The sequence below is a fragment of the Carex rostrata genome, chromosome 14 (genome assembly GCF_964058835.1).
Source record: "Carex rostrata chromosome 14, lpCarRost1.2, whole genome shotgun sequence".
Classification (NCBI taxonomy): Eukaryota; Viridiplantae; Streptophyta; class Magnoliopsida; order Poales; family Cyperaceae; genus Carex; species Carex rostrata.
Window position 1 is genome coordinate 7,060,259 of NC_135931.1, and position 26,735 is coordinate 7,086,993.

Here is a 26,735-nt window from a genome sequence, read left to right on the forward strand (position 1 = left end):
AGGAAAACTGAAACTTAAAATACACACTATGTGATAAGTGAACTCAAGTCTCTACCACCACAAAATAAAACTTTAATCACTAAATACAAATAATATTTATTATTTTATGAGAAGAGCTTGATTATATAAAAACCATAAATAAATAAATTCAAATTCAATTTCATATACATAATTAAAATTTTAAAATCATATTATTGAAATTTTATTTTTTCGGTGATTACATGGGCCTACTGTAGGCCCAATGAATGATTCGCCTCTGCAACCAGATATCTGATTATTCTGGACCTTCTGATGTTGCAAGTTGTCATATGATTTTCTGGTGCATTCACTTTTAAGTCGTCTTATATAAGAAAAAGGAGCGCCAACAAAGAGATCCAGTCTATTTTGGTGGCATTTGCTTCGCTTAGCACCTAATGTAGTACATTGGGAGTTGGGACCATTTTTTAGGTCTTTGTTTTTGCATAGATGGATTGATTAGGAGGACAGGAATGTTTCACTGTGCTTAGATTTTCAACTGTGGCAATATCTGCCAGGTTAAAAAAAAAAAGATAAAAGAGAGAAAGACACTAATTTTTGTCATTTTTTTATTTCAATCTTGTTTTGCTCAGGTTAATTAAAGAAATAATAAAATGTTCCTAAATTGTTCATAAGCTGCAAAATATTATATCTTTTCTGTTGTTGATATTTGCAAAGAAGCTTCTCCAATGTTGAAAAAAAAAATGGAATCTACCGGTATTAAGCTTAAAGGATGGATTAGATAACAAAAGTATTTTCAAATTATAACTATCCAAATTCTGAGGTACGACTTTATAGAAACGAAGGTTTTATATATGACTTGTTAGTTGTTAGTACATAATACAATTAATGCATTAACCAGGGGCAAATCTATACATTCATTCATTTATAGGGGTTCTAAGCACCACTATGATTTTAAAATTTTATTTATATATATATTATGATTTTCAAATTTTAGTTATTTATATTGAATTTTTTTTTTTTAAATTATATGGTCCAGCCCTCTCTCACTCACCCAATATACACACTCATAAAATATCACATTTCTACTTATAACTTGGTAAATTGAGGAGGGTTCCAATGCCTCATTTTTTTCATACCTCATCATACCTCATATTTTATATTTTCGTTTTCAAAGTTCAAATTGTCGATCCGAACCGTTCAATCAAATATTTATACTAAAATATGTCTGGAGATGAAATTTTATATTTTTTGAAATTTTTTTGCTATTTTTTTAAGATAGGTACAAAATCACTGTTTTTGAACCGTTCAAAAAACAGTGATTTTCTACCCATCTTAAAAAATAGCAAAATAATTCCAAAAAATATAAAATTTCATCCCTAATCATATTTTAGTATGGATATCATGTTGAACGGTTCGGATCGACAATTTAGACTTTGAATATGAAGAAAATGAAGATATAAAATATGAGGTATGATGAGGTATAAAAAAAATGAGGCATTGGAAATTGTGAAGAACTTAAGTTTAATTTTCATCTCCACATATTGTGCATTTTAATTTTAGTCATCCCTATTTAGATTTATAGTTCTTCATCTGACATTAACATTATGTCAAAATAAATAAGTAGCCCGTTGCTTTTTATAAATAAAATTTTGTTCCTTTTATTTGAAGAAGTTCCAGCTAAAGTGCTTTGCTACATATAGAGAGAATCGTACAGAGAAACTCGAGTATTTGGTATTGAACTTCATAGTTTTTGTTAACTTGTTATAAAATTAAGGATAAAGATATTGACAGTACTGTTTTGATTTTAGGTAGCGTACAATTTTATTTCTTAGAAATTTTCACTCTATTATTTGTATATTGCTTGAAACTAAAACGATATTGTCAATATTTTTGCTCCAAAATTAGTATTATGAAAAATATGTATCAAGTACTGACTCAAATTATTACTTTTTTTTGCTCATGTTACGAGCCCAACATGCATATCTAAGTCATTCGATTTGTGACAGAAAGGATATTTTCCAAAATTTGTGACAGAAAGGGTGTTTTCCAAAATTTGTGAAAGAAAGGGTGTTTTCCAAAACCTATTACGACTCTTATTCACATTGCATTATGAAAAGATTAATCCGGATAAGAGTACAAGAGACCTCACTTAAATAATGCAACTTTTTAGATGCAAAAAAGGTGAGATTGCCCACATAATTGTGTCTCCTCTTTGAAGGTCCCATAAAAGATTAGTGCCCGCACACCAACATGCATGATTATCTTTCTTTTGCTAAAGAAGGTTCTTCTTCCCATTAACATGCTTTAATCAGGCAACTTAAGATTCTAATGAGGTAGCCCTTTTTCGGTATAGGCCTAACGAGGTGTTTCGCGCGGTACAAGCACTCATAATTTTGAATTTAGAGAATAATGGTCCCAATAGACCCTTGAATATATATATATATATAGAGAGAGGGGGTTGGCTAATATCAAATCGATTGTTTTTAAGGGCTTATGCAACTAAGTTGTTTTTTAATTTGCAAAGTTCAAAAAGTCGATCCAAACCGTTAGATGTGATCTCTATTAAAATGGATTTGAAAACCAAATTTTACATTTTTTTTTTTTACTATTTATTAAGTCACTTTGAAAACCGCTGATCTAATGGTCCAGTCTAGTTTTACTGTATTGTTAAGTCACCATTGAATCAACGATTTTCAAATTGACTTAATAAATAGTAAAAGAAATTTCAAAAAATGTAAAATTTGGTCTCCAAATACATTTTAATATAGAGATCACATCTAACAATTTGAATCGACTTTTTGGACTTTAAAAATTAAAAAACGACTTAGTTGTACGGAACCTCAGAAACAATTGATTTGATATTAGCCAACCTCTGTATATATATATATTGTTAAATTAAACCTTGAGTCCTCTTTTTTTCCCCACTGTGTTTTGCATGAATAAATCATTAAATCTACATGCTATCATGGTTAACATTTTTAATTTCTGATCGAAACATAATCGTCTCCGAACAGATTTCTTGGTCGGAAGATAATACCAATGCAAGAACAGAGCCCAATTTGAAGAGGTAGACTTCGTCCAGCAAAGTGTAGCACAAAATCATGGTGTTTGTTATTGAGTTTTATCTGATTTTTGATTCACATGAGAGCATGACTCCTTTCATTATGATCTGCAATTAAATCTGAATCCAACATAACTTTCTAAGAAATAAAACTGAAACCAAGCAATTAGAGCCAGAAATTTTTCGTAATCCATTCTAAAAGATGAACGATCTAAAATCCGAGACAACCTGAAAGCGCATGATCCAAAATCGAAGACGATTTGTACTCTACTCGATCATTCAAGAAAATTGCGGTCTAATTAATATAATTCGGCTCAAAAGCAACTCGATTTTAACTAACCCGACTCGAACTCACACAATACGAGATTCATAAATAATTCTAACAAATATAACTCAAAACCAACTAATTCTGACTCAAACTTGACCCAAATGATCCAGAACAATTCGGTACATGATAATGATCTGAACTCAGCCGTATTGCATATGTTAAAGATTGATTAATTAATATAGCTTATAAGAGATGGATTATTTTGTAACTGAAGGCTTAAGCTACAGATCAATTGAATAGTCCTCAACAGACACTCTGAGACATCACAGCTACTTTGCCGCTGCTAAAGATAAAATAATCACTTCTGATTCAAATGCAGATCGTCTTTATATGCATGGCCCACAATCAGCAAGTGCATGCAACTATGAAAGCGCTTCACAGTTCACAGTATACTTCCAATTTAAGGATCCAAACCTTAATTAGTACTGTAATAAGTGTCTCAAATAAAGCTCAGAAGCTCATTTTCTAAAGACTTATATATTGAATGATTTCAATGGCAGTTGTTAAATTCAAATTGAAGTGCATCATTCTACGCAATCCATGTCAAGCGATGTTTTCACGGTGGTAGAGACACGAAGATCTTTGAAATTTGTGTGCCATCTATGAGATTCGTGCTAGGTTAAACCGAACGGATGAGATTCCTCATTCTACACGATAGGGTATTCTACTGGATCTGAACTCTGTGTGTAAAAAATCGCATTTTCAAAATCCGGATAGATATACTTTGTAGATATTTAATAGTAGACCTCCAATTTTACTTCAAAAAAAAAGTAGGTTTAATTCTCTGTTGGAAATTCTTCTAAGCCACTGTTGTGAGATTTTCAAATCATTGCATTCAAAATTAGGGGTCCATAATTCAATTCAATGTGGGAAATTATCATTCCTGGGACTCTAGAATTCACTGGAAAAAGTTAGGATGCCAGCGAATCTAACTTATTAGAAAGAAATACTAATATATATCTTGTCATCTTTTTGCAAGCATAAGTTCTCTCAACAAGACATTATATTCAAATAAGAATGGTGAAAAGAAATATTCAAGAAAGAACAATACGGTTAGGCCGGAAGACCCTTTCTAGCATTTGTTCGATTTTGCCATAGGCTAAAAAAATAGTGTTGATTTTAGGAAAAGTTTGTACTGACACTTCCATTTATTAATCATTCTTTACGGTTTCTTTTATCAAATAATACTTTTTAGCACTTGTATCGATTCAAAGAAACAAAACCATGTACAATCAAAACAATCGTGCAAAATATATTTTCACAATTCAGATGATATAATAGTATATAAAATCTTCTAGAATCTTTTTTCCATAAAATACTGATAACAATCGTACACGGTTTCTACAATAAAAACTGTGTACAAATATATTCAATAATCGTACATGTTTATTTTAAAAACCGCGCATGTGCAAATGATAAACACTTCGGATGCATATAAGAATATGAGTGAGTCTATGGTAATATGCATATCACGGGTTGTTACCGTGCTACGGCTCTATATTCAAGTTTTTAAATCCTAACGGTCGATCCGAACCGTTCATCTTGTACTCCATATTAATATGTGTTTGGAGACCAAATTTTACATTTTTTGAAATTTTTTTTACTATTTTTTTAGATATTTAGAAAATCACTTGATCTGAAAATTCTGGACCATCCAAAAACAGTGATTTTCAATAAATCTAAAAAAATAGTAAAAAAATTTCAAAAAATATAAAATTTGGTCTCCAAATACATATTAATATGGAGAACAAGATGAACGGTTCGGATCGACCGTTAGAATTTGAAAACTCGAATATAGAGCCGTAGCACGGTGCCAAATCGTGATATGCATATTACCATAGACTCGCTCTAAGAATATAATATCCCTTAAATTTAAATTTGTTCTTTTTCCGACCAAAAAATGGTACCAAATTAATTTAGCAATTCGTTGATACAATGTTGACAGTTCAACTAATTAAGCTAAGCATAACATGACACGTTTAAAAAGTAACTTCAAACGGACTAATTGAAGTATTATTTGTCTACCGCAGCTCAGTTGCGGTGTCATCCAAAGATGCATGCATGTATATATATATATGCCGTTTTTATCATTTTTAGATCTATCCTTTCAGTTAAAGCTAGACCAAATCCAAAGTATATATTTTCACTGCTCAAAGTGCATAACACGCACGCATTACACTGTCCGAATTAATTAAAAGCTCCGATACGGTAAATATTCCCCGTTAAAAGAACAGCCTAGAAGAAGTACGTACACTTGTCAGTTGTCAAGAATCATACCCAGCACCATCTAGAATTCATATCTTCTGCATTAACTCAAATTTTGAGTTAAAATGTGGACCGTCCGATTGAGATCTGTACTAATATTAATATTAAAGGACCCCGTGTGTTATAGGCTTGGGCCGGATTGGCCCGAATTTTGGTCGTACGGTTCAAAAATTAACTCAAACGGTACGTTAATGCAGAGGATACGTGTCTGCACCATCTATCATGAATCATTTATACAGTAGTTAAGAGAATGATCATTTTACTCATTTAGAGTGAGGCTAAAGTGTGTTAGGCTCATCAGGAAGGTCTCGTAAACTTAATTTTAAAATTTATGAAATTTGTTTTAAATTATTGAAACCGATCTAAATCACGAGTGATGTATGTACATATAAAATTTTCAATTCATTAATACAAAATCAGGCAATTAAAAAAAAATTATAAGTTATTTTAATATATTTATTTTCCATCATTTGTTATCTACAAAGAAGATGTCCTCCGTATGGGAGATCGTAAATTTAAAATCTAAATAGATAAATCTCTTATGAATATTAAATTACTAATGATCTTGACCTCAAACCTTTATTTAACCAAAAAATATTATTTTGTAAACATTTAGTTCCTTTCTTTTAACAATTTTTTTTATTATGTTTAAAACTAATATATTTACGATTATCATGACATATTTGATGATAGTACGGAAGTACAATGGTGACTGTCGATGAGACTTCGTCCTTTACCAAATATGTGTTGAGAATTGTAACTATTTGTGTTAAAAAGTACAATAAATGTATCATAAATTGACATAGTACGTATTATCTGCTTCCGAATTTAAGAATAAAGGAATGTGGAGGATGCATGTAAACTTTATTATTTTAATGTTCCTTCATTCATTTTTATTTATTTCTTAAAATTAAAATTTAGAAGGAAAGCTGGAACCAAATATCCTGCATCTCTGGGGACAGAAAATTTCCGCCCCTAGAGTCACTGCCGGTGGGTCCAAGGTGATCCCAGATCAAATATTTAAATTTTAAAAGTGATCCCGGCTCCACCTGGCAATGGCTTTAGGGGAAGGAATTTCCTATCCCCAGGAGAACAGGTGATCTCGTTCCAGAAAAGCTACTGTCGGACCTTTATAAAAAATAAAAATAAAAATAAAAAAAAAATATATTGCTTCTTCATTTTCTCTCTATTTTCTTCTTGATGATCAATTCATCTTCTCGAAAATCTCATCTGTTCATCCATCTATGATTAAAGTATGAAGAATGTTAAATTTTGAGAAGACAACTTAATAGTTTCCATACTTCAATTATAACCATTCAGATTATAAATGAACGGAGAGATGGACTCTATTAGCAGGTTTTCTTACCAACATGGGGGCAGTCGGTCTCGTCGGTAATATGCTGTTATTTTTATTATAGAGTTTCAATTGTACGTTGTCTACTTCTCCAGCAACAGTATATATAGCGCAATATATGCTCTTACTGCACTTCCTCTCTCTAATAAAAATGAATGCCATAGATTGGCATATAACATCAAAATTCATTTTATTATAAAATTTAAATATCTTCATTAATAATGGAACGATATACTATCAACATCATCATTATCATAACAACAGCAACAACATGTAGACTCACATGCATAAAGCAACTTGTAGTTTTCTTTCCTATCATTTTTTTAGCACCCCCAACTAGGCAAGGTAGTTTAAATTTGTAAAGAAGTTTTTGAGTTACAAATCAATATTGTGTGGGTTTTCAAATCTGAAGGTCGACTTATATAAAGCAAATTATTAAATAGAGGAGCTATTATTCCGTGCACTCTCTTATATGCGTTCTTTACAAAATTTTCTTATTTGTTTTTTCAAAAAGTGTTTATATTTGATGATAGAGTTATTCTAATTAAGTTACTAGGAATAAAACTGTAAAAAAACTGTATATTTACTTATTTAGCAAAATGTTTAATTTGAATTTCTTTATAGTCATTAAAAATAGGAAAATGGTGAATATTTTGCGTAGCTAATATAAATACTTATTGATTCACAGATATAGAGGAGTGCTTGACAATTTTTTTTTTTTTGACAATCTTAACAATATTTAATAAAAAAAAATGAAAATTATAAGTAAATATATAAGTATTGTTATTAAAATTGTTGAAATTTCAAATAATTTGATGTACCCCAACGTATACACTAAATTTACCATTTTAAAATAGACATAATATGTTGATAATATAGATGATGCCATAATTAATGTTGGATTTCTATCTTAATTTTTTTTAAAGATTATTATGATCGTCGAATATATAATTGTCAATTAATCTCCTTTCAACATATATATTAATAATATTTTTCAAAAAATAAATAAATAGATTCTTCAAAATTGAATAGTTCCGTTTAACTGGAGAGGATCAAACCTGCCGTTGTGGTCTCTCTCTCTCTCTCTCTCACTTTAAGTAGGTACGCAGGCTAGACTTTTGCTGCTCCATGCTCCTCGCTCTCCCCTGACTGACAAGAGCGTGACATAGAGAAAGACGAAAGAAGCATGAGCTTTTCAAGAAGAAAGAGAAACTCACTGTCAGAACTCTGAAGCAGGAGCTAAACATTAAAACAGACAAAACAAAAGAGAAAAAAGGCTTGTTTAAGTGTGGCAACTGGGAAAGAAAGAAAAGACTTACAAATTGAGGAAAGAAAAAACAAGTATCAGATGAAAATGGGAGAGAACAGAGGAAGAGTTGAAGCGTTTTGGGTTCTATTCTCCCTCTCATGGTTTTCTTCTTCGGCTCTTCTTTCTCCTACCGGTGTCAACTTTGAAGGTACACAAGATAGATTTATCAAAGAAATAAAAAAAAATGCTACATAAGGCTCATGCACATAATCATACAAGTCACTATAGAAATTGAGCATAAATTAATCAGCAATAACATAACAATTATTATTGTTCTTGATTTCTTGTTAATAATTGTTGTTGCTATTGCTGACATTAGGAGAAAAATCGTAACTTCAGTACTAGACTATTTGATGTTCTGTTCTGACTTCCGAGTAAGATTGGATGCTAATATATATATATTTTTTTAATTACTGACATTTGTATAGTTCAAGCTTTAATGGGGGTAAAGGAATCATTGAAGGATCCCCATGGAGTGCTCGTAAATTGGGACAAGGATGCTGTTGATCCTTGCACTTGGAACATGGTCCTTTGCTCTCCTCAAAATTTTGTCATCAACTTGTAAGTTACCATGTCCATATATTAATTGCACACAATCAATTCTATACAAGGAATGTTTTTGGTTGAAATAAGCCAGTCACCAAACCAAAGCCTTAATGTCTCCATCTGATTTAGCTCCTCTCCAATCGGAATAAATCATTGGATGGTCTTAGGCCATCATCTGAGATGAGACGGTTCAGATCACTCGTGCCCAGTAAAAATGTGAAATTGAGATCTGGGCATCTGTTCATTAATAGTCTTTGGACCGTTAAATTTTAAATGGGCAGCTTAGATTTGTTTACGGCTATCCCATGGATTCTTTACTGACCGAGAGAAACCCAATCACTTTGTTCTTTTTTTGTGTATATTGGTTGGTGGATTGAGCGTATGGTGTAAATGGATTGGATACCGACGAACAATAGCAAAATTGTATCTGTATCGGTTCTTAATTTTCGGATAAAAAAACAGATAGAATACAGATCAGATGTTAAATACAAATAGAATATAAATATAGATCAGATGTTAAATGAATACGGATATTGATCAAATAAAAATGAATACAGATACAAATATAGTTTGGACACTAATTATGATCGTTTGGAAAGTAGAATTATCGTTAAAATTACGGACTCAAATCCTCATCATAGCTGCAAATAAAGTAGTTCCCCTTCATAAAAATAAGGAATAATCAGGGACAAAATGCAGGAGGAATATCTATTGCTTTTTGCATTAATTGAAGACAATCTCTCGGCGTGTTATTTGTGAGTTGGTGCTATGTAAAATTATTTGGATTATGTCTCCAACATGTCCTCTCTTCTGGTTCTAGATACAAGAGCTCTTCTTTTTTTTTTTTGACAGGGCTTACATAAGTGTACAGTACCAAGCTTTTTTCGATCTATGGTGGATTGATCAATTTGTCAATTTGTTCTTGAACTTTTAATTTTATAAGATCAACAGTGAGTGCACTTCCTCTTATTAAAAAAGGAACTATTTATATCTTTTTTCTGCAGTTTAAGTTGATTTTAGTAAAATTGTAGGGGAATTCCGAGCCAGAACTTATCCGGGACTCTTTCTCCAAGCATAGGCAACCTGACTAATCTTAAAATTTTGTAAGCTACATTGATTCCTCCATCCACACATGCATGCATTCATTACTGAGACGAGCATCAGCATTCTATACTTATCTTATTAAGTTTGGTATTTAAAAAAATGTAAAGATGTGAAAGCAACACACTCAATTTTAATTATAGTAGATCATGCAAGCACTACTTTACTATGAGTAATTTCCCATTTTGCTCCTCTCTGCTCTGAAATTCTCATCTTTATATATATATCCATGTAAGTGTGTTTTGTGTCTGTTAGAATTGGTTTGAGATTCATTGACAATAAATTGCTTGATAATCTTATTGACGATATTTTTCAATTTAAGACAAGAATTTTTATAAATGCAGATGTGTGGTTGACCTTCTAGGTTGTGTATCTAATTTCATACAACTTGACTCAAATTAACTATTCGAGTGTAATTTCATATTTTATCAAAGGCAGATTTTTATGAACCGTTATAAATTTTAACTTATTAAAAGTTGTAAAATTACAGTGCATGATATATGTGCAGAATATATCACATTCTCAATGTCAGATTTAAAATTTTGAAGTTGTTTTTTTTTGTTTTGTTAAGATTATAAAATAAATTCATTGTCAATAAACCCCCCTCTTCAAAATTTATTACACCATAATTGGGACTTTGTGCTTTTTGTTATCCAAACTAAAAACTATGAAACTTCCGGACCATAAAAGCATATACATAATATATATAATATAACGAGTGTGGCTAATTTGCTACCGGAAGCACTTCGGCCGAGGTGCTTCCGAGGTTATATTTTAGTGTGTGATGATCAAATAACAAATCTAAACCGTTAGATGTCCAATCTATTATAAAATCTGCTTGGAAACCAAATTTTACATTTTTTGGAACTTTTTTACTATTTATTAAGCTGGTTTGAAAATCGCTGTTTTTATTAAATTTCTGAAGCATTGAAAACAGCGGTTTTCAAACCAGCTTAATAAATAGTAAAAAAATTCCAAAAAATGTAAAATTTGGTCTCCAAGCAGATTTTATAATATATTGAACGTCTAACGGTTTAAATTTGTTGTTTGATCATCACACACTAAAATATAACCCCGGAAACACCTCGGCCGAAGTGCTTCCAGTAGCAAATTAGCCACACTCATAATATAACATGATATGTTTTTGTAATTTACTTCTTTTCTTTTTGACAGGCAACTGCAGAGCAATAATATAACAGGGCCAATACCCCAAGAAATAGGTAAATTGTTGAAATTAGAGCAGCTTGACCTCTCAAATAACCATTTCTTTGGTGATATTCCCAAGTGCATTGCCAACCTTAAGACACTTCAGTATTTGTAAGTGGCCATATTTACATAAATTTTAATTAATTCCAAGTTTCCATATACTGGCTATTTTGAAAAATAACGACCATAACATTCCCAAGATATCTATTATTTTTGGGAAGAATTTAACAGAAAACCAAAACAGAATTCTTTAAATTCAAAAGGAAAAAGGAAAAAAAAACTCAAAACGACAATTTTAATACAAGTAGTATACTACATGGCAATACAAGCTAATATATGATGCATATATTACACTGTTTCAAATTATACTAAAAACCTAACCAAATCCTTCAATTTTTTTGCGAACTGTTATAATGATGGTTCAGAACAAATAAGAAGCCTAAAAATGTTTTAACCATTGATGAAAAAACATCACAGTAAGTGAGTATTGATAAAAAAAAATAAAAAATCATGATTGTTGGCAAAATTATAATTCTTTATTTAATCAGCTCAATATTTGTTTGCTGGATTGGTGGTGTTTACGTTTGTCACTATTTTGAATGACTGTGTTATATGCATATGTCTGCAAATTGTACACTTATGCTATGATTTGTTCTCATCCTGAACAGAAGGCTTAACAACAATAGTCTCTCAGGACCATTCCCGACATTGGTAGATATCCCAGGGCTTGCTTTTTTGTGAGTGTTATTTCATTGTCATTACTTTTTTAGAACTTATAAAACATTTAGTTTTAACAGTAGGTGCTTAGCTCCTAAAGAAGATTCTGTGGAACTTTTACATTTTAAAATTAATGAAAACTTTTCATGCTATGTTGCAGGGACTTGTCCTTCAATAATTTGAGCGGACCTGTCCCCGAGTCACCGGCGAGAAGTTTCAAGTACGCCTCTGATTGTTTAATTGTAAAGATTTATTTTACTATTATTAACAGAACCATGAGTATTAGATTTTCCATGCAAAACAATTATTTGCAAAGCTCGAATGAGAACTAATGAAGTGATGGACTTAAGGCTTTAATCAACCTTAAATTGAACAAAGTTTTTCTTTTTACCAAAAAACTTTTTATTAGGAGAGTAGGAGTCCTTTGAATGATGCAACGCAATTGTTTATTTGTATAATTTGTAGTATGATCCCTAATTAAGGAATATATTACATAAAAAGCTTTTTAGAGTGACCAGTCTCCTTGATCATCTGGTTAGAATTCTGATGTTATTCAACACAAGAATATAGAGAATGTAATTATCGATACAACTTGGTGGCTGAGCTATGATTCTATGAAAATATTATTATCTATTATTTTTCTATTTGGCTTTGCAGATGATTTGATTCTTTAATAGTAATAATGTTCAAATTAAAGCAAAGGAGCCCAAATTTTTTTCTTTTCTCTTTTATGATTCTTTCTCTCTTTGTGCCTTTATGATAGTATTGTTGGAAACCCTTTGATCTGCCCCAAGGGCTCTGAGAAAGAATGCTACAGAGTGATGCCTATGCCGGTCTCCTTGAACTTAAACAATTCTCAGGGTATATTTTCAGTTGCATTTTCCCCTGTTTCTAGTGTCTGTTTTATTTTTGGCTTCCTTATTGGTTAGCAAGACAAAATTTAGACTACTAGGTTTTAATTCTCAACTGAGATTTGATAAACATTAATTATTCTTAATTAAAACTTTATTGCTACTTTGGAGGAACTGCCATTGCATCACACCATTCTCCTGACACTATGGCAAGAAGAGATTCAGATTAATGACCTCTTGGTTCTGAATTAAATGTCTTTCTGGCATATATGCTGGCTGTTGGCCAGTGTGGTGCTGCTGCTATCTTCACAATCTTTTAGTTTTATTGTTGGTGCTGTTTTTTCCCTAAGCTGAAATGTGTTTATAGCTGGAGGAAGGACTAGAAACTGCAAAGTAGATTTAGCAGTTGGATTGAGCCTGGGGTTCACTATGTTGCTCGGAATATGCTACAGTCTGTACATTTGGAGGCAGAGAAAACACAATCAGCGGATCTTATTTGATACCAATTGTAAGTATTTTTTTTATAAACACAACAAGAAATAGCAGTCAGGTTATGTCAGGGATAAGCGTATTGGAGTTTGTTACTACACATAGTTTACTGGTGCATCATCAAGATAAATTGAATATCATTTTGATAATGCAATCATTGAATACAATATGGTTCATGTTTGGTACATGAGATGCTATTGGTAAGTGTATTGATTGTTTTGTATCATTTGTAACTTCAATGTATTACAGACCAACATGAGGAGCAAGTCTCACTAGGCAACCTCAGAAGGTTTTCATTCAAAGAGCTTCAGGTAGCAACAAATAACTTTAGCAGCAAGAAAATACTGGGGAAGGGAGGCTTTGGAGATGTGTACAAGGGCGAGTTGCGAGATGGAACTCTTGTTGCGGTACCTAAAATTAATTACTCCTTTTGTTCTTATTTATGAAGCTTTTGTCTTTGCTTATCAGGATTGTTGAAAGATATATTAGATAAGTGTGTCCTGGTGTACCTGGCTTGGATCCAAGACAAGTCCAGAGTTACACTACTAAAGTATTTTTGCCTTCAGTTGCTCAAGTTTATATGAAGCCCAGAATTTGAAAATAAAAATATAACCAATGAAATATCATGAACATTTAGACATTTAGTCAAATATTAAATAACTGTACTAACATTGTAAAAAGCTTCAAATATGGTACCAAACTAAATTATGATGTATGCATGCACTGACATTAATATAACATTAGGCACAGGCATCAATCTGAAAGATATGAAAAAAACACGAGTCAAATTTTCAAATTCAAGTGCGGATGTACAAAGTTGTGGCTGCACCAGTAAATTGTTATCATCCATATCATTTGGACACTGGTTTGTTAGTTATATTAAGCTCCAGTCAGATTTAGATACTGGCCAGAGCTTCCACTGTTAGCTCTGTCTAAGCTGTAACATTTTTATTAGCTAAACTAAGTGAAACAGGTGAAAAGGCTGAAAGATGGAAATGTGGCTGGTGGGGAAAAGCAGTTCCAAACAGAATTGGAAATGATAAGCCTAGCAGTACACAGACACCTCCTTAGATTGTATGGATTTTGCATGACCGCAACCGAGAGGCTTCTGGTTTATCCTTACATGTCTAATGGAAGTGTAGCATCCCGTCTCAAAGGTACATACCATATTCCCAGTAACCTTTGGGAAAGCATCACTATGCCCCTTCTTGTCACAAACTTTCGGTCCTTGTGTCTAGACCACCTAAGCTTACATATCCTGAACAAAAGAAAAATAATTTATCTGTTAAAGAATATTGTAGTTAGTTAAATCTTATTACTGCACTGTAACCAGTGTCTTTTTTTCCTTTAGAAAAGCCAGCATTAGATTGGGGCACAAGAAGAAGAATAGCTCTAGGAGCTGCTAGAGGTCTCCAGTATTTACACGAGCAATGTGATCCCAAGATTATTCACCGAGATGTGAAAGCCGCTAATGTTTTACTAGATGACTACTGTGAGGCTGTCGTGGGTGATTTCGGCCTGGCAAAACTCCTTGACCATCGAGATACGCATGTGACGACAGCAGTACGTGGTACAGTAGGCCACATTGCACCAGAATACCTGTCAACAGGACAGTCATCAGAAAAAACAGATGTGTTTGGATTTGGGATTTTGTTGCTCGAACTTGTGACAGGTTTAACAGCAATGGAATTTGGAAAGGCATCCAATCAGAAAGGGGCAATGCTTGAATGGGTGAGGAACAATGATTAAATACCAAATTTGAAACTTTGTGAATTTTGTTAGGGTTTGGTTGGCAATGTTAGAGGAACTGATTCAGTTCGGTTCCTTGTACATTCTTTTAGTGTTTCATTGAACCAGACTGTAGATTGGTGCTAAAGGAATATTGGAATGGTCAGAAAATGGAGGGTAAATCCAGGGCAAATAATGTAATTGATGCTTGAGAACACTCCTTCGATTAATCGAGTATGTCTATCTAAGTGAGCTCAATTGCACCATTTGAGGTTCAATTACAAATTTGGGCCAAGGGAAACAGGTTAATTAGAAAATGGGAAGTATGGCAACCATCTACATTACTATTCAATTACAAATTAACTTTTCTCCAAGATTTGATCTTGCCCTCAGGATATTGCAATTTAAATTCAGGTTAAAAAGATCCAGCAAGAAAAGAGGCTAGATACAATAGTAGACCGGGATTTATGGAACGGGAACGGGTATGGATATGACCGGGTCGAGCTAGAAGAAATGGTTCGAGTCGCTCTCCTGTGCACTCAATACCTACCAGCACGTCGGCCTCTCATGTCAGAGGTGGTACGAATGCTAGAAGGTGACGGTCTTGCCGAGAAATGGGAGGCAGATGCGTCTCAGCCAATCACAAAATGGCAGGAACCTGTGTCATTAGGTGGTTTCTCTGATGTTACTGATGATTCTTCAATCGTGGTTCAAGCCATGGAACTCTCTGGACCAAGGTGATTTGAAACTACAATTTGAGTATATAGATAAATATTTTGTATAGGTACATATTATGTGCTTTGCTTGATAAGGTGTGTTAGTGTGTAATATAACTGTTAAAGTGAAAGCATTGAGAATCAGATCTACTGATAAAGTTGCAGAAGAAGTGTTTGCGTAACCAAATCTTCAACAAAAGCCAATTTCTTCTGTATATAATTGGAAAAGAGTCCCTTGAGAAAAAAAAAATTAAACACAAATAATACCAGTCCTCAAGTCATATTTTTCTTCGTTCCAACGAAGATAACACAAAATGGTCTCAGACGCTCCCACAACGATCTAACGGAAGAGAACTATGAAATAAATTGCTTGTTGTAGACTTTATTGTTTGATCGAATTTACTTGAGAATTCATGTGTTAAACATTTGAAAAGGGAAATTGTTTCGACCAAGGAGGCTAGTGGTTTCTTACACAGCCCGTAGGGGCCTTACATCACATCATTCATAAGCAAATCGGTTGTACATTTCCATTCCGGCCCCAACCTCTTAATCTAGCTCGATTTGTCGGAAATAAATATGCTGTTATTCCGATCAACTGTTCAATTTTTTTTGTGCACAAATCTCAACTAAAATTAATACAAGAACGAGCAAGATGTGCTTGGAGATTAGTGTTCTCGACCAACTCAGCCCCGATAAGGCAGAGTCCGCATCGTCTGCATTAACTCAAAAGAGCATCTTTTGAGTTAATAGATATCAGCCGTTCAATTGTAAACGGAGCCCATCCGGTCCCCGCCTAAAATATAGGGGATCTTCAATATTAGTGCGCACGAATCTTAAAGCTGATCGGACGGTCCATATGTATTAACTCAAAAGATTCCTTTTTGAGTTAATGCAGAGGATACGAATTCGATAAGGCAATAACTAGATGCAAGCACCTAACCGATACAAGAGATCTTTGAGGTGTGGCGATCCGTTTTATTAGAATATTTATTTGATAATTAAAAATGTATATATAAAGGCAGTGAATCACGAACCATCTTTTTTATTCACGAAGAATTACCGTTAATTCTTTCTAAGTCTGCAAATTTGTTCTACGTGATATAATAAAGTTTTGCAAAAAAAAAGGTCGAGTTTTTACGGCTGAGATAAAATAAATCATGCACAATAATCCAAATGATTTGTTGTATTATATGGAGCTTGCTGCCAGTTTATACTGGGGTTATTTTGAGTGCCTGCGTGCACTATGATTTTGCTTTTTGTTATATCCTATTATATGTGATCTGTAGAGATGCTCATCTGAGCAATATGGCTTGAACTTTGAAATAGGTTTTTGTAAGTTACCAGTTTCATATATATGAAACGGGCATATACCTTTTTTAAAAAAAAAATCCAAATGATTTTTAATATAAAACTAGAGGCTTCAAATTTTGAATATGCAACCTCACACATATAACATTATCTTTAATCACTAAATCAAGAGCTAATCATTCAATATACAAGAAAGTTAGTTTTTCTTCTCTCAATACAATAACGTTAAATTTGCTGAAATTATCAACAAACTTAAAAAATAACTACCTCCATATTTTATGATATATATATAGAGAGAGATGGGCTATGGTGCATTGCAATGTATGGAGGGATTTGTGCATTGGACCATAAATCTAAAATTAAAAATCCAAATGACCGATCCAAACCGTTCATTTTGTTCTCCATATTAATATGTGCTTGGAGACCAAATTTTATATTTTTCTGAATTTTTTTTATTATTTATTAAGTATTTTACAAAATTGTTGATCCAACGGTGGCTTAACAAAACAGTAAAATCAGCAGCCACAGTTGGATCAACAATTTTGTAAAATACTTAATAAATAGTAAAAAAATTCATAAAAATATAAAATTTGGTTTCCAAGCACATATTAATATGGAGAACAAGATAAACGGTTTGGATCGGCTATTTGGATTTTGAATTTTAGATTTATGGTCCAATGCACAAACCCCTCCATGCATTGCAATGCACCATAGCCCATCTCTCTCTCTCTCTATATATATATAAAGTAATTACGTCCATTTTAAAATTTACATTTTTTAACTCCTTTTTTCTCAATTCTATTCACTCTATGAGGTAAAAGAAATGTTTTATTGTCCACCTCCTTAATATTGTTTCAATGGTAATTATTGTATTTAGATTTACAAAAAATGATAACTGCACACCCTATCTGTACCATTTATTTGTGCATCAAATATGTTTGTCCTTGTTTCAAACGAGTTCATACTTTGATTATAAAAGTGTTTGACTTGAATTCAGGGGCGAAACTAGAAATTCAATATAGGAGATGCTAAAATTAAAATGAACAATATGATGTTGGTGGGAATTGAACACAAGCTCTCAAACCTCCACAACCACAAAGTTATAACCACTAGACTACAAATTAAATAAACATGTAATATTTTATGAGGGAGGCTAGGCTATATACGAGTTCTTAAAAAATAAAATTCAATTAAATTGTAATATACATAACTAAAATTTTAAAATTGACTTAGCACCCGTACGGATAAATGTAGATCCGCCCCTGCTTTAACCTTCTTATAATTATTTAGGAAAGAAAAAAATATAGAAAACACTTACATACTAGATATATAACTATATAAGTCATATATGAATAATATACATATTGAGTAAAGCTAATATACATTTAAGTGTACCAAGTGTACTGTACACTTAACCTTAGGGCCGTCAGATTTCTTTAAAAGTCATGCTACCACGACTATTAAAGAATCTACACGACTTTTAAAGAAATCTGATGGCCCTAAGGTTAAGTGTACGTTACACTTAAGTGTATATTAGCTTTACTCATACATATTAAGTATACATACATTTTGGGTGTATAGAACATGGAATGCAAGAAGAGAATTTTTTGAATTTTCTTATGATATATGAAGTATAGACGGAGTTAAAAAGTTTTGAAATAGAAGTATATGTATTTTATTTCGGAAAAAATAAGTATGAATTATTTAGGTGAGTCATAATTCTGCCAATACATTTTTTTTCTGTATTAATATTCAGAATAACATTACAGGCCGGTTAATCGTGCAAGGGGTTTAGTCAGATAAAAAATATTGTACGAAAGAAATATTATAAAAAAAATTGTCAAAAAAGGACGAGAAGAGAGGAAGAGCACTCTTTCTAGCGTTGTTCAATTTTCAAATTGTCAAATGCTGTCGGTGCTATTCCAAATAGCATTTCTCTATAACTATTTCAGAGATTATTTGTCAATCACAGTTCCATACAAATATTATTCTTTAAGATTAATTAAAAATTAGCACCCAACAATTTTTATTAGACAATAAGACTTTACAAAAATGATAAACAAAATGAAATCCCAAAAAAAAAATATCTATTAGAGAGGTAAATCCTCAACAACATAAAAAAAATGTCTTCTATTTTTATTGAGTGAATATCGCTTTGTGGTATTGCACGAGATAGAATTCCTCGAGCCAATTCAAAATCATTTCAAAGCTTATTTGAGATTTGTGCCATATTAAAATGGACGATTCAGATCTCATTCTGCATGGTCAGGGATTGCACATCTCTATCTGCATATTCTTTACGACGGAATTATAAAAAGTTAAAAACATACTTTCCTTTAACTGAAAAGATTGGTCTATTTTTTTCCTTTCCACAGCACCCAACATCCATTATTCAAATTAAGTCTAATAAACACGTTAGCACGATTTTTACAGTGAAGCATCCTGAATTGTTGTATGAGATAGCAAGAGATTGACTTTGAAGTTTGAACTGGGTGAAGGCACAATACAAAAGTTTTCGGTGAAAGTGCATTACCAAATAAATGATGACCGGTTTTAATGCGGCAAGTTGTACAAAGAACACAATGTGCATGATACAAGATCCAACCTCTCTCGAGAAAATATACAAAGGTTATTAACAAAAATAAATTTATTATTTAAAAAGAGTACTAAATAACGAGTAGAACTAGAATATTATTAAGCTCAGAATTTAGTGCGATTAACTCTAAAATCTATCTTATTGACTTCGGACAACAAATTTAAACTATTAAAATTAAATTTTTTTTCACGAGTAATATGTTTACATGTAAAATTTATAAATTAATTTAGTATAAAACAAATATATAAAAAAAAATTCTTTCTAATTGCTTGACTATACACTAAATTAATTTGACATGTAAACACATCACTCGTAAAATTAATCAGTTTTTAACGATTTAAATCTATCACTTAAAATTAATTTGATAAATTCATACTTTGTATTTGAGCTCACCAGACATCAATAGCTCGGAATAGCAGCTATTCTTAGGTTCGGAATAACTGCTAACCCAACATTTCATAGGAATAGCAGGATAGCAGCTGACCCGAGCTATTCCTTTGTTGAGAATAGTGTTTTTTTCACTCAAACGTGTTGTGTTGAAAATAGCTCGTCAGAAATAGCAGCTATTCCTGGATTAGCGCTATTCCTGTGTCACCCAAAAGATTTGATAAACTTAAGAATCATAACGAATTGAACTCGAAACCAAAAAAAAAACGAACTTAACTCGGCTCGCTATTGAAAGAAAAAAGTTCAGCTCAATTGTTCATCATTTCATATAAAGTTAATTTTAAAAGAAAATGTATTAAATGCAAATTTTAAATTTCTTTCTTTGAAAACCATCCAATATTGAAATGAAATTCCAAATTTGCAATATAAAACACAACACGCGGCAGCGTCCCAACTCAATTTGAAACAGAGAAAATTAACAAGAGGAAAGAAAAAAAAAACTTCTTTATATCAGAAAATAAAAAGAAACCAATGAATCCAATAGTATACTGAGCAATCTTCGTTCTCTTTTCACATGATGAATAATTGTTACATAGTTATGAATAATGCAATAATATACTGGCTCACGGCTCAAGTAAAAATATGAGCCGGTTTGTGAGTTCGCGAACGAACTCACGAACCGAGTCAAGCGTTTACATGAACTAAATCGAGCTAAGTTTTTTTTTCAAAAACGAACCAAGTTAAAGCCGAATCATTTTACTTCTCTCATTGAACCGAGTCAAATTTGAGTCGAAACTTAATCATTAACAGCCCTATGTATTCTGCCAAAGCAAGCTCCTACATATTCACCTATGTATTCAAATCAAATCATGTCTTATAATTCACAACGTACTTTTTACACTGTCCCACTGTAATACCTGCGTCCTGCTATCGAGCTTTAAAATCATTAAACAAGATCCGAATCCGAATTGGATTGGCATTTGGCAATTACTAGTAGTAACTAGTAAGTAAATCAATATGGATAATGAAGCTCATTGGATCGTTTACCATAAGCGGTATTCATTGGATTTACCCGATCCGAATGCATTCGGACCATCCCGCGCGTTGACAGGATTCACAGCACCCCGCACCTAACGGAGAGAAACACATACGACCTGAGATAATTAAATTTCTTCCAACGTACCTCTCAATTCTCTCACCTCTCCTGAACAAGTCTACTTCCCATTAAACCGAGCAGGAGAGAGAGAGAGGTAGAGAGGTAAAGAATCATTTTCAATATCTTCTCAATGGGGTGTTCCTTTTCGGGGCTGAACGCGATCTACGGCGCGGCCGGAGGAACTGGCGAGGTCTGGGTCAACGACAACCGCTTCCGAATCTTGAAGCAGATCGGAGGTACGGATGCATCCTCCACCGTCTTTCTCGTCAAGGAGAACCTTCCCGACGGCGCTAGCGGCCTCGCCAAGAAGAAATCAATCGACCCCTCCCACATCTCGGGTAGAATAACTCCTCCTTTGAATCTCGTGCTGTTTTTCTTCTTTTCCTTATAAATTTTGGTGCGTGTTAGACTTTGTGATGTAGTGGGCTTTTGCTATTGTATTTATCAGTTAACTTTTTCCTGATAAATGGGAGTGGATCTGTTTCTGTAGATAGATCCTTGTTGCTTAGTCCTTGTATTTCAGATCTCAATTTGTTGGATCTGATTGATGAGGTAAGGTTTGACGAATGTTTTTTGAATGCAGGTACCTTTTTAAGGTTTTCTTAGGTGGATAAAATGTATTTTCTGTGTGCATTACATTCATAATTATTTATTCTACCTTTTATATGTTTTGCACAAGAAACTTTATTGACTAATTGATTATTTTCTTTGGCCTACTACTTCAGAAAAGAGTAATGGTTCTTTTTTTTAGTTCTGGTAAAATGAGAATAGATGAATACAAACAATCTTTTAATCCTAATTGTAAATAACTGTCAATATTGACAAACTCTCTCTGGGCCAGATTTTGTTTGTCCACTACTTACCACCAACAGGAAGAACTTTCAAGCTTTCTTTGTTATACTGTTTGACTTAAGATTTAGATCTCAGGTCAACACTAAACAACTTCAGTTTTTTTGTTTTTTTAAGGATACGTTTCCAATAAAGTTGAACATTAACTTTCAGGTAAGCAACATGTTGCCCAAACATATAGAAGAAGTAAATAAGAAAAAAATGAGTTTAGTGATAAATCTTTGACGACAATGTCACTAAGCAGAAGAAAACCGCAAAAACCAAGAGTCAAGTTCTGGAATTTAGGTCAGAACTTATGTTGTTGTTTTCTTTACTGTTTATATGTTTTTCAGCTGATGGGACATATGCAATGAAGAAATTTATGATACATAGCAAAGAACAGTTGGAATTGGTTAAACAGGAGATACGTGTTTCCTCTCAATTCAACCATCCCAATTTGCTTCCCCTTCTTGACCACGCCATCATTTCCGTTAAGGTAATACATTGCATTAGAAACAGCAGCAAAGTTTGATAATTGTGGAAGATTGGCAGCAGTGTATGGTGCCAGTTGAAATGCTACATACTGGCTTTTAGGCTTGCTTGTCCAACTGTTCAATTGAAGTCAATTAATTATGAATTTGATCTCATTCAGTAATTGATCCTCATTTTAATCCAAGTTAGCCATTATAACCCTTAAGTCTCTTGTTTATCAATTTGACCAGAATTTGCAGTGTATGTGATATGATTTCTTTCTTCTTTGCTGATATTAATAAACTATAATTGTCTATCAATAGGGAAAAGAAGATGGACTTCAAAACTATGAAGCTTATTTGCTATTCCCAGTACACTTAGATGGCACGCTGTCTGAATTGACCAAAATTATGCAAGCCAAGAACGAGTTCTTCCCAACTGTAACTGTCCTCCAGATATTTCGCCAGGTGATTTCATAAATTGATTTTACATTATTCCTCTTAGTGCCTTATAGCTTATTTTGGCTTTATTGTCAGCAAGTATGCTAAAAAGTACCTGAGGATTTAGCTGCATCTATCTTGATTGGATCAGAAATGGCATGGTTATCTTCCGGTCTTTCTTCCCTTTTGTTATTGCTCTTGGCTGCGGTCTATATTCAAAGGCCGTGAAATCACACAAAAAAACTTCTTTTTAGAGAGTTAAAAAGAAAAAAAAAGAAAAAACAATCACAAAAAGAAGAGCTTGTCCTTGTACTTTTATATAAGATTATTTTGTTTGAGGGGTTAACTCAGCTATTGAATTCAATAGGCTTGGCACTAGAGAGATTATCATATCGCTTTTCTTGCATAAATCAGTCTTTTCAAATGCAGTTGACATTTTATATCCTTGTATCTATGTAGCTCTGTGCAGGGCTGAAGCACATGCACAGTTTTGACCCGCCACATGCACACAACGATGTGAGACCAGAGAACGTGTTGATAACCCAAAGAAAAGGGCAAGAGCCACTTGCCATGTTGATGGATTTTGAGAGCGCCCGACCTGCTAGGAGGTCAATCCGGTCCCAGTCTGAAGCATCACAATTGCAGGTATGCGTGTTGTAATTTTCCTATTGTGAATGAGCCCTGGTTATTGATTTTTAGACATTCTGTAAGTTTTGTGTGTATTCCTTGTGAACCTCTCATTGTTTGCAGCAAATTTATTTTTGTGTGCGTGAGAGAATAGGCAGTTGCTTCTTATTCCATGTGCTGCATCACAATTTAAATTGAACAGAGAGAGTCAACCATCCCCCCCCCCCCCCCCCCCCCCACACACACACACAAAAAAAAAAAATTAATTGATGCACATCCTCTTCTTCGGTGGGGGATAATTTGTTTGTACCAGGTTCTGGTGGGACTAAGCTGAGTATGGGCCAGTTGCTTAAAGCTTAAGATCTTAAAAGGTGATTTGAACAAGTAATAATCTGAACGCCCTTTGAAATGGTATCAATTGTAGGAATGGGCGACAGAGCATTGTTCGTCTCTTTACCGGGCTCCTGAACTATGGGATGTGCCAAGCAATGCTGATATAGACGAGAGAACTGATATCTGGTCTCTCGGTTGTACTTTATATGCAATCATGTATGTACTAGCCCTTCTATCCTGTTATTTCTTCCCTCTGACTACAATTATTTTGTTTGTTTTTTTTTGTGTCGACACATGGAAGAGATCTTTGAGAGAGCTATTGGTGAGTTGTACTGCACATTTGAGGGTAAATGGAGGCTTATCTCTGGAAGTGGGGGTGTCAATGGGTTGTGGTGTGGGTCAGGTGTCCATGTCTTATCCTTGTTTGTTAAACATTAGCCTTACCGATATCCTATTCTTACCCATTATGGTTAATGATTAGTGGAAACTACATGAAATATTGCATAAATCAATCTTTCCTTAATCGTCAAGCTATCAAAAAAAAAATTTCTTATCCATATCCTTACCAATAAGCTAACAAAAAGAAACTGCCTTAATTGAATATGGTACGCTTCAGGCAATCTGGTAAATCGGTTTCATTGCCACCCCTACTTCAAAGGTTAACAAAGGCTTAATCATATAAACTTGAGCTATAATTGCATCAGATTGAGTTTTAATTTGCACTATTGGAAACCATTATATAATTGAGGTGAAGTTAGATTGAGGCTTCTTTATAATTATGATTGCGTGGAAAGATGTTTAGCTTGTGCAATTAATTGAGGCCTAATTGAGTATTAGTTGGGTTCAATTGAGGTCCATTGCATGATTGTTTAGGTACAATAGCACTTAGTTGAAATTTCAATTTTTGCTAGCATCTGATTCATTCTAGAAAGATTTAGTAATAAGATATTAATTGAATCTCTTTTTCTAACTTTTGTGAAAACTTTAGGTATGGAAAATCTCCTTTTGATTATGAAATTGATGAATCTGAAGGAGGGCTCAAATCAGCTGTCAAAAGTGCACAAATAAAATGGGCTGATGGTCCAAACCCAGCATACCCAGACCCACTTCGTCAATTTATTATATGGATGCTTCAGCCTCAGCCTGCAATCCGGCCCACAATTGATGACATCATCATCCACGTGGATAAGCTCATTGTGAAATATTCCTCTTAAGAATACACATTTGAAATGAAATTATAATACCATAAAATATGTCACTTGATAATAGTTTCGGTCATTGTTCTCTTTTGTTCAGACAATTAAATGTTCGTTTGTCGCTATTTATCTTATATCTTGTTGAGGAAAGGAGTACACTTTTGTAGCCTGGCATGTAAGTTAGATTATTTGTTGTTATTTATATGAATTTATACATTAATAATAATATTATTATTTTTTGACGATTTCTCTTTTCTGTCCTGTCTCGATTATCAGTATTTAACCATTTATTTGTTTTACGAGTCGAAGCGCACCAAGTACTTACCTTATCCAATCTTGAACAGAGTCAGACAACAGCAACAAAGAAAGTGAGAGAAAAGATAATAATGGCCTAGTATATACGAAAATTTGCACGGCAAAAGATAAATCAAAGACAAGTGGTTGGCATGTCTGTTTAAATGTAGCCCAAGTATCGGGCCACGTGGGTAGCTAAGTAGCTCGACTCCGAGTTGTCCTTTGTGATCTGGCCTTTAGGCTTCAGCAACCCACATACATAACTTGAGTATCCCCTGCGTGTCTTTCACGTGGCTTGATAGCAGTATGTTCCAAATCAGCATTTGAAAAGGAATAGCTAAGACTATAACATGAGTGGCAACTGTCAAGTGACATCATCAGTTAATTAGTTCGGTTCCAATGTGTCGCCAAAGGTGGTTGTTTCCTGTGCATGTTACCCGGTATTTCGGCTCTGGAACCCAAGTTGTTTTGTGTGATTATTGATTACGAGTCAAGTTACTCGATCTTTTTTAATATTCAATCAAATTTTGAACTTATAACTTTTCACATGGTGCCATTAAATTAAATACTGATTTTCAGCTCTAAAATCCAAATTAGTTATTTTATTTGTTGTAAAGAATCCACCTGCAAATCACATGGGGGTTGTTCGGCTAGACGGGATTAAGCCTCCTTAAGGCTAAACGAGCCTCCTTTAGATTCCTTAGCCGCTTAATTCTGCCGAACACCAGTTCCTTAGCACGGATTAAACTTACCTCCTTTAGCCTCCTTTTGTCCGGATCTTAATCCGCTCTCCATTCCTTAAGACACCATCCCCCCCCCCCCCCAGCTTCCTTAATCCGTTGCCCCTTCCTTTAGCTTACCGAACACCGGTTCCTTAAGCTTCCTTAGAACTTAATCCTAACTAGGTTAAGGGTGTTGCCGAACAGCTCCATGATAATTAACGAAAATTACTTTTCCTTATCCCAAAATAATTTTTGTCTAGAGCTTGCTGCAAAAATTAATTCAAACACGTATACAAACTCTCATGTAAAGGTTCGGAGTAAAGATACTAGAAGAGCTAGTTTGATTTTTTTTTTTTTTTTGACTTGAGCTAGTTTGATTTTATGTAGCATACGAGTCACATACTTTTTCATTTTGTCTTTATTGATTGTGCAACAAAAAAAATTATTCAGAATCTCAGATAACATGCTACAAATATGTTCATCAATGAAACGTCTATTTACAAGAAGTTATCATAAAAGTCAATGATATTTTTTTTTATTACGAGTTTGTTGACAATCACTTATTGTCGCGATTTTGATCATCTTTACAACACTTTCTCAATCATGTAAAAAAAAATTATAAAATAGAAAACAATTATAGATATGTTAATTTTCATATATTAACTGTGTCTAAATTTTTATGCAATCGATGTTATTTGATGTATTATCAAATATATGTTAAATATGA

General features: G+C 33.3%; 2 protein-coding genes across 2 annotated transcripts; both read left to right on the top strand.

Annotated features, from left to right (window-relative positions):
* Positions 1–8,114: 8,114 nt before the first annotated feature.
* Positions 8,115–15,817, top strand: LOC144565633 (protein NSP-INTERACTING KINASE 1-like). The gene is made up of 12 exons (XM_078315443.1): positions 8,115–8,444; positions 8,725–8,857; positions 9,874–9,945; positions 11,117–11,260; positions 11,818–11,886; positions 12,027–12,086; positions 12,630–12,727; positions 13,085–13,225; positions 13,456–13,613; positions 14,180–14,363; positions 14,558–14,937; positions 15,349–15,817. The coding sequence occupies exons 1-12, from the start codon at positions 8,336–8,338 to the stop codon at positions 15,673–15,675; spliced, it is 1,875 nt and encodes a 624-aa protein (XP_078171569.1). The 5' UTR covers positions 8,115–8,335; the 3' UTR covers positions 15,676–15,817.
* Positions 15,818–21,063: 5,246 nt separating this feature from the next.
* Positions 21,064–25,234, top strand: LOC144565148 (uncharacterized). Its single transcript, XM_078314813.1, has 6 exons — positions 21,064–21,435; positions 22,279–22,421; positions 22,720–22,863; positions 23,296–23,481; positions 23,888–24,012; positions 24,785–25,234. The coding sequence occupies exons 1-6, from the start codon at positions 21,228–21,230 to the stop codon at positions 25,008–25,010; spliced, it is 1,032 nt and encodes a 343-aa protein (XP_078170939.1). The 5' UTR covers positions 21,064–21,227; the 3' UTR covers positions 25,011–25,234.
* Positions 25,235–26,735: the final 1,501 nt, after the last annotated feature.

What these genes read in the sequence shown, in the direction of transcription:
- LOC144565633 (XM_078315443.1), top strand. Translation starts at nt 8,336, where the DNA reads ATGAAAATGGGAGAGAACAGAGGAAGAGTTGAAGCGTTTTGGGTTCTA. An exon ending in CAAAATTTTGTCATCAACTT is followed by an intron (nt 8,858 to 9,873) that starts GTAAGTTACCAT and finishes GTAAAATTGTAG; the next exon opens with GGGAATTCCGAGCCAGAACT. An exon ending in AAGGGGCAATGCTTGAATGG is followed by an intron (nt 14,938 to 15,348) that starts GTGAGGAACAAT and finishes ATTTAAATTCAG; the next exon opens with GTTAAAAAGATCCAGCAAGA.
- LOC144565148 (XM_078314813.1), top strand. Translation starts at nt 21,228, where the DNA reads ATGGGGTGTTCCTTTTCGGGGCTGAACGCGATCTACGGCGCGGCCGGA. An exon ending in CGACCCCTCCCACATCTCGG is followed by an intron (nt 21,436 to 22,278) that starts GTAGAATAACTC and finishes TATGTTTTTCAG; the next exon opens with CTGATGGGACATATGCAATG. An exon ending in ACGCCATCATTTCCGTTAAG is followed by an intron (nt 22,422 to 22,719) that starts GTAATACATTGC and finishes GTCTATCAATAG; the next exon opens with GGAAAAGAAGATGGACTTCA.